This window comes from Aulostomus chinensis, chromosome 12, assembly GCF_037954235.1.
Source record: "Aulostomus chinensis isolate RoL2024-O1b breed Wild chromosome 12, RoL_Achi_v1.0, whole genome shotgun sequence".
NCBI lineage: Eukaryota > Metazoa > Chordata > Actinopteri > Syngnathiformes > Aulostomidae > Aulostomus > Aulostomus chinensis.
In genome coordinates, this window is record NC_141331.1 from 25,284,605 (window position 1) to 25,292,703 (window position 8,099).

Consider the following 8,099-nt stretch of genomic DNA (forward strand, 5'->3'; position numbering starts at 1 on the left):
TATTCCTTAAAATTGTTGTCGCTTGACTTTTTAATGTAAGGATTAGAACACGAGCTGCGCTGACATTACAGTGACTGTAACCTAATGTGAGTATCCTTTTCAGCCTGAAGCAGACAGTTATATTGATTAAAATGGCTTTTTCCTTAGAAGATAATGGTATGTGCTTAGCTGGCCAAGTTTTCCATCAAAGTAAAGACTGTAGTTTACAAGATGCTTACTAGGCAGTCAGTTGCATTTGGTGCACCTCACTGATAGCCGATGGGAGAAAAGCCCATGGTTAAGTAATGACAGAACAAGGACGCCAGAGCTGGCATGAATAAAACTCAAAATGTCCCAGGTGATGGTTCTGCCGCTGAGTGAAGCCCCACACTTCCTGTTGGAAACTCCTCTCCAGCGGACTGTCAGCTTTCAGCAGCGTAATCCATTTCCTGTCGAGGAGTTTTATTGATGCTCTGCATTGATTTCTCGGCTCAAATCATCTGTGGAACCACAGCTGGCCGAGGCTGAACCAACACTTGTGGAAAGTACAGGACTTCTCAAAACCCCCGGGACCGAGTCTGTGTTGGTGAACAGCTCTCATCAGTGACTGTCACCCAGCGAAACATTTTCTCAGCAGAAGTTCTTCGGGGTAAAGTTGCTTCAGTTGAGACAGGCTGTCAGATGAGCAGTTTACATTCATGTTTATATTGTAACCTCCTCCCCTGAATGATGTTGGAAAGTTTTGTAATGTTGATGATGTCAAAGAGGAGAAATGGAAAGACCTTTTCAAACCTACATGATTTAAAGGTACTGTACGATTTTTAGGTGACTTGAATGTGCTTGTGCTTCATATTTCATACTCCTCATCAACAGGGTCAGCATGTGAACAGAAAGTTGAGATTTCACACTTGAAGTTGATGCGTTGGAAGGAGGGCAGGAAAATGGGCGAGCGCAAGATCACAAGGCTAAACAGTGATGGCTACACACCTGGCTAAGGGCATCTCTTAGACTGCAGGTCCTGTTGGGTGGTCCTGGTCTAGTTAGTACCATCAGATGTGGTCTAACAAAGGACTGTTGGTGAACCAGCGACTGGGTCATGAACGGCCAACACTCATTGATGTGCGTGGAGTGCAGAGGTCAGCCTGTTGCTGATGTGACTTTGACATGGACCACCCACCCAGACATTGTTCCTGACCAAGTAGACCCTTCGTGGAACAGTATTCCCTGATGGCAGTGGTCTCTTCCAGAGGGATGACGCATCCTGTTACTCTGCAAAAATGGTTCAGGACAGTTTGAGGGGCACGAAAACGAGTTTGAGGTGTTGACTTGGCCTCCAAATTCCTCGGACCTCGATCCAAGAGGGCAACTTTGAGATGTGCTGCACAAACAAGTCTGATCCTGGAGGCTCCACCTCACAACTTACAGACCTTAAAGGATCTGCTGCCAACGTGCTGGAGTCAGATACCACAGCACGCCTTCAGAGGTCTAGTGGGGTCCACTATTAGGCAGGTGGTCATGTCGTTGATGTGGCCGCAGTTAAAAAGAGATATTTCCTGACAATCCAAGGTAACGTTCAGAGTGTAAAGACTGGAGAAGGAGGAGCTCGGTTTAAATGGCAGTTTGGCAAATCAGCTTAATTTTTCATCAGAAAATGGAGGAACATCTCACGACATGAATCAGTCCAGATCAAAATCATTGTATAGCAGTTATTCTATGTTTTCACCATATTTCTGTCAGCTGCTCTGAGGGTTGCAGCAGCGAAGACAGCAAGTGAACATCAACTCTAGTGATGAAGGGGAGATCCGCAACTGTACTGTGGAACATTTGGCATGCAGCTGATTTTGGTTCTCCACCCTGCAACTGTGTAACGTTTCCCTCTGAACTTTGCTCCTCAGTCAAATATGAGAGGATCAAATTCTTGGTTCTGGCCTTGAAGAACTCGGTGGAGGTCTACGCCTGGGCCCCCAAGCCCTACCACAAGTTCATGGCTTTCAAGGTAAGTCGGCCACCTGTGCGGGTGTGGAGTCATCCTCTGCTGCTGCGTGCACTGTGGAACATTCCTGTGTGTGTTATCGTGAATGTGTGCTGATGCCAGACAGTAAAGATGATCAAGATAGCAGGCTTAGAAAACTGTTTTAGCTTTAAACTCTGCTGGATCAACATTGTTGGTCCCGGCTTTGGTTGATATGCAGCCAGCTGACACTCATCTCTGCTGGCTGAAGCAACACGAACATGAAACAGATCAGATCATGCACGTTCTTGCTTGTCTTGTCTTTGCACCTCAGTCCTTTGGTGACCTCGTGCACAAGCCCCTGCTGGTCGACCTGACTGTAGAGGAAGGTCAGAGGTTAAAGGTCATCTACGGCTCATGCTCTGGTTTCCATGCCGTTGATGTGGACTCTGGGGCCGTCTACGACATCTATCTGCCTACACACGTAAGAACAGACCTGCAGAATCGTAGCTGTTATGGCAAAAATTAAAATTGGATCATATGTCAGTGCCCTACAGGCATGGATGTTTAGTACCAACCGTTCAGCCTTGTGTGAGTCGTCGTCAGGACCGACTGATGGCGGTGTTGTGCATCCCTCCAGATTCAAACCAGTATCCAGTCCCACGCCATAATCATTCTGCCCAACACTGACGGCATCGAGCTGCTGGTGTGCTACGAGGACGAAGGCGTCTACGTCAACACCTACGGGCGCATCACCAAAGACGTGGTGCTGCAGTGGGGGGAGATGCCCACCTCAGTGGGTGAGTCACACGCACAGAAGCTACACAAACACACAACTTGAATCTTAGAAGTACACATTCCGACTTTGGGTTTGGCCAATTGTTGTTAATTGTTACAATTAAGATGGACATCATGCCTGCAGCTTTTTGTAGTGTGTTAATTTTTACACACCATTTATAAACCCCACGTATATTTCAGATTTGTCATTTTAGCCAAGGCAGAAACTCTGTTGTAACATGCATATCAGCTCCCATCAAATTCTTTGTGTGGATCACTGATGAGCCCTTCATTAATGAACGCACACCTATCGTATTTTGCCTACAGTCGGCCCTTGTGTCAGTCATTCAGGGAAACGACCACACGCTCACTCACTCACACGCATGCACGCACGCACGCACGCACGCACACACACACACACACACACACACACACACACACACACACACACACACACTTGAAAGCAAACCCTTGTAAATCAATCCCTGCAGTTGGCACATCAGTAAAGCTCCCTGCCTCTTCGCAGCCTACATCCGCTCCAACCAGATCATGGGTTGGGGGGAGAAGGCCATTGAGATCCGCTCCGTGGAGACGGGCCATCTGGACGGTGTCTTCATGCACAAGAGAGCCCAGAGACTCAAGTTCCTCTGTGAAAGAAATGACAAGGTGAGACGTGGGTGAAGCCGTTCACCTGCTACATCCACTTAGATTGGCACGCATGCAAATCTGAAGTCCTCCAGTTGCCAGATGAGGAAAACGGGTGAAGATTTTAGTGTGAAACCATCCACTTCATGGGAACGGGTGACTCCGCCTGTCCTGCAAAATGAACTAGGTTCTTTCATTAAAATGCTTACATCGACAAAAAAATGTCTCAGAACTGAGAGGTACATGGATGTTCTTCTGTCAGTAGGATTTGCTTTCTTTGTTTTTTTCCTCAGCATTTTTCCATTTTTGAGGAAGATGGAATGGAGTGATAATGCATGAAATTTGGTCCATGCATCGTCCAGGTGGCAGTTACTCAGGACCACAGGCTGGACCCAGGGGCTCCGTACCTGAGATCCTTCTGTAGCGTAGCTCAGTTAGCTTCACTAACACACTCGCGTGTCAGTTGGTGGTGGCCCAATTCTCATTACTCTTGATCTTATTTATGATATATCTGGTGTGTACGTGATGTCAGGATGCTGTCGATTTTAGATTTTGAGGGATTGTTGATATCTCGCAAAGTAAGGAAATGGTGAAACGATGAATTAAAATGAACGGGAAGTGGTTTGTCACTTGGCTGATAGCCTAAGCTTCCAATTGTACACACTACAGGCTGAGGGTTTACAGTATTGTTAAACAAGCTGTTCATGCCAGGTACGTGAGACCAAGTCAAACACCTTCCCAGAGGGTTTCTTCAAACGTTTCAGAGGAGCAGGAACAGAATATTGGTGTTTGATCAGCAGCACCATGTGTCTTATAGTTGCATGTGACGATCCCCAGCCAGCCTCTGGGTGCTGGATCAAGTTGAGCCTTGATAATGCAAATACAGCTGGAACGCATCAGACATGAGGAGCCCGGTGTGATCATTCCCAGCTCTAGAACCTCTGTCCGTTTCCTCCGCAGGTGTTCTTCGCCTCTGTTCGATCTGGAGGATCCAGCCAGGTCTACTTCATGACTCTGGGCCGAAGCAACCTGCTCAGCTGGTAGAGATCCACAAGCTGCCCTCTTCCTCCTCCTGCTCCTCCTCCTCCTCCTCCTCCTCCTCACCCTCCACCCTGCCCTTGTTAACACTGGATCTCAGAACCCTCTGTCAGAGTCCTGCCAGCACTCTGACAACCAAGAGTACAACCACCACCTGAACCCTTGGAATGGACGATGACAATAACTTCACCCTCGCTTTGGAGCTCTGAGCGCCAGGTCCGGTCCGTCGGTGATGCAGTGACAGCCGGGCCGGTCACTCTGTTGGCCCTCCAAATACCTAAAGTGTACAAAAAGAATCAATGATTAACTTAATATATGATGGAGGAAGAAATAGGTTTAATGTGAATTCAAGAAAAGGGGGTTAGCACACTTGGTTCCCCTCTTAGTTTTGTTGGTGCTCATCAGATTGCGCTGCATCACGTCTGTGCTGCGGGGGTTTGCTCAGTGAGACTGAGGTCTTCTTACTAGTCCTGCTACCACTGCTCCTAGTACTTCTACCTTCTGCAGGTCTGTCTCTGGCTAAAGACCCCCCTCCCCCACATCTGCCCTTCCTTAGGAGCGTTTCACAGAGCCGGTGGGGTCCGAGTCTGTTATATTAATACTACAGTAGTGTGTGTAAATGTACTTCTGTTGGTCCAATTACTGCTGATGGGTTGGTTCAAGGTTGAGACCACCTGCCAAGGATGGGACTTAAATAGAGGTTTTACTGTAGGTTCTGTTGGTGGGATTCAACGAGAAGGGGTGTGTGTGTGTGTGTGTGTGTGTGTGTGTGTGTGTGTGTGTGTGTGTGTGTGTGTGTGTGTGAGAGAGAGAGAGAGAGAAGAATTTCGTTTGGAAAGATGCTGTACAAAAAGAGGGCAATAGTATTGAAGAAGATGGATCTCAGAATAGTATTTTTGAATTATTGCTATTATTCCTTGAACATAAGTGTAACTATGTGGAGTTAAATGCGTCTTTTACCTTGTTTTGTAAGATTTATGCACATCCACCTGCGTGTCCACGGTTTGCTTGCTTTTACTCTGAACCTAAAGAAGTATGAGGTGTGTTTGTCTACAAAGAAAGTGATGTGGATGTGTCCCAAAAAAGAAAACCAGTAAATAAGTAGAAGCTGTCTATGTATAATAAAAGTCCATTTAATCTTCCAGATAGTGTCATGATTCCCCCACCAGTCACACCGGGTTGGGCGGACATCTCTCTGCTCCAAAAACTTGAACTGCTGTGAATAGTGAAGAATAGCATATAAATCAATAATGAAGCGGCAGGAGCAATTTCTGTGTGTGTGTGTGTGTGTGTGTGTGTGTGTGTGTGTGTGTGTGTGTGTGTGTGTGTGTGTGTGTGAGTGAGGAAGAGAGAGAGAAAGAGAGCGACAATGTCAACAATTTGACACAGACTTTAGTTGCAGAGGTTGAACGCATGGTCAGCAGAGTGGTTTCAGCAGAGCCGTTTACTAGAGGGCGTTTCTATCTGCCATGTTTTCTTTAGTATGAATGCAATGCACTAAGTATCGAGAATGTAGAAAGACGTATTACTGTGTGGTGGTCCAAGGCATGAGATGATGTTTTTGCTTTCTATCTTGTTACAAGTGATCAATCCTAGATGTTGAATTTGGAGTTGCGCTGTTTGAAAGCTGCCGTGGAGCCTCTGCGTCAGGTGTAGATATTGTCCGGGGCAGCTGAGGAGCGTTCTCTCTTGTTCTGCTAGTTCTTGCCCATCACATGAGGATGTGATACTCATGAATCAAACATCAGTGTCACCTGTTTCCTCACTCGGCTGTTCGGGAAGAAAGTTAAGACGATACCCGCTTTTTTGGGGGGAAGGAACCTTTTCATTCTGCTCCCCGTCCTACTACCTGCTCCAGTGGCGTCGTCTGTACATGTGAAAGACTGAGCAGCAAACTGCAGCATCTATCTCTTTTGAGAGCATCTGCCAAGCTGGATTTTCCTGTTTCCATAGCAACTGTGGCAGATGGCACATTGCTCGCCGATGAAAGGGACAAAGCAAAGTCTGATCTTAGCTCTGACTTCATGTCCAAACATGTCTGTCAGGTCAGAATCCTGCAATGTGTTTTTTCCGTCTGACGACAGCAATCAAACACACACGGGCAGAAGAGTTTTGACTCGTTTCCCTCCCCCTCCTCCAGACAAGCCGTTTGGACCCCGGTGCTGTGTTGTCTGAGTGTGTGTGCACTTGTATCTGGTGTGTGTGTGTGTGTGTGTGAGTGTCTCTGAATGCATCGAGGCCTTGATGCGATGCTGTATTGACTTCATTAAAAGAAATGTAATGTTCTTGGTAATCTTAATAAAAGATGGGATTTCAGGCGGCAGGTACATCCAGTGAGGAAAAGCAGTCGCTCACTGACTGAAAGGTCGTTCACATCAAGAAGTAGGAACCTGCTTAAAGACCCACAGAAACGGTCTCTGAAGAACAGCGTCGATTAAAGCAGAGTCATCACAAAGCTACCAACACCTCTTAAGTTTGATCCGCTGTCAGTGTCTCAGCCCGTCAAACGGTGTCGCAGCGATGTGGGTCTTGGTGTGGACGACCTTTGGCACTGGAGGGTTCCAAAGGGCAGAATTCGAACAACGTCAACTTATTGCTATGAGAACCACTACTTAGAACCCCCTTTTTATCACTTGAAGCATTGTGTATTCCTGAGTTTTAGAGCTAGTCGAGAAGCTTAATGATAGTTTCTTTTGTTTCTGTAAGTTGGTGTACACGTAAATATGCGACTGCGGTGGTTTAATATTCTTCTGCTCACCTTAGATGGAGAAAATGTTTACAGAGGCGATGTTTTGTTCCACTAATGTGCATCACAGTATTTCTGTTCAAGCATCTCTGTTCTTTGATTCTTTGTTTTTGCTTTTTGAGCCTGCTTATGATAGGTATTTCCAATTTTTTTTTGCCATTTCCCATTCATAAATAGCCTACTTAACAAAAGTAAAGGACAACTGTTCATTTCAGGTATTCACATAGAGCTGCTTCAACGTGGAAACATTGCGGTGACGTTCCCTGCAGGCTTGGACATGAGGCAATGTGTTTTTTTTCCTCTGCTGTTTCTGCCATGCTACTCTAACTTATGTCCTCTCTATGTATGACAGGAAGTCATGTATTTTACTGAAGGGTTTTTTTTTTTTCTTTGAATAAACTTTAAAAGTAATTTTAAAAAAAAAATTGCGTGTCTGCTTCTGTCGGTTCCCGAAACACATGTGCAAACATGTAGAAAAGAGACATGTTGTAACCGTGTTGACTAACGGCGACACTTGTGCGGCATCATTTTCAACACTTCAGCGGAGACCAGTTGACAAACCAAAGCGTGTGTGTGTTGTAAGTTTGGATTTGCAGTGTCTGTGCTGAGGTTTTTTGCTGTCTGAGGCCTCCTCACAGCTTTTTTTCAGAGGCATGACGACATGAGCGAGTTCAGGTAAGATTAGCGAGCGTTCACCAGCGACACAGCCTCAACTCACTTGGTTCATGTTTAAATGCATAAAACGCAGTAAGTCACGAAAGCTCAAGATGGAAAAAAAAAAAAGTTGTGGATGAGCAAAAGTGACTTCTTTAGTCTGAGGGACATCATCAGAAAAATGTACAATTATACTCCTTGTTCCCAGCATCCGTCCACTTCGTTCTTTGTTGGTGTCGTAGGGTGTTAGACATGAAATGGCCACTGATGGCGTTCAGGGAGTGAGCAACAGCAGCTCATCTCTTAGCA

At 46.1% G+C, this 8,099-nt stretch overlaps 1 protein-coding gene across 8 annotated transcripts in view; it reads left to right on the top strand.

Annotated features, from left to right (window-relative positions):
• The window catches only part of LOC147252552 (mitogen-activated protein kinase kinase kinase kinase 4-like), a 105,345-nt gene extending 97,800 nt beyond the window's left edge, over positions 1-7,545 (top strand). For all 8 annotated transcript variants that reach the window (XM_086220886.1, XM_086220887.1, XM_086220891.1 and 5 more), the window contains 5 exons: positions 1,875-1,975; positions 2,265-2,414; positions 2,571-2,730; positions 3,234-3,373; positions 4,313-7,545. In XM_086220886.1, coding sequence (XP_086077012.1) covers positions 1,875-1,975; positions 2,265-2,414; positions 2,571-2,730; positions 3,234-3,373; positions 4,313-4,396 — 635 coding nt within the window. In that variant the 3' untranslated portion in view covers positions 4,397-7,545. The remainder of the gene's footprint in view (positions 1-1,874; positions 1,976-2,264; positions 2,415-2,570; positions 2,731-3,233; positions 3,374-4,312) is intronic.
• The last annotated feature ends 554 nt before the right edge of the window (positions 7,546-8,099 follow it).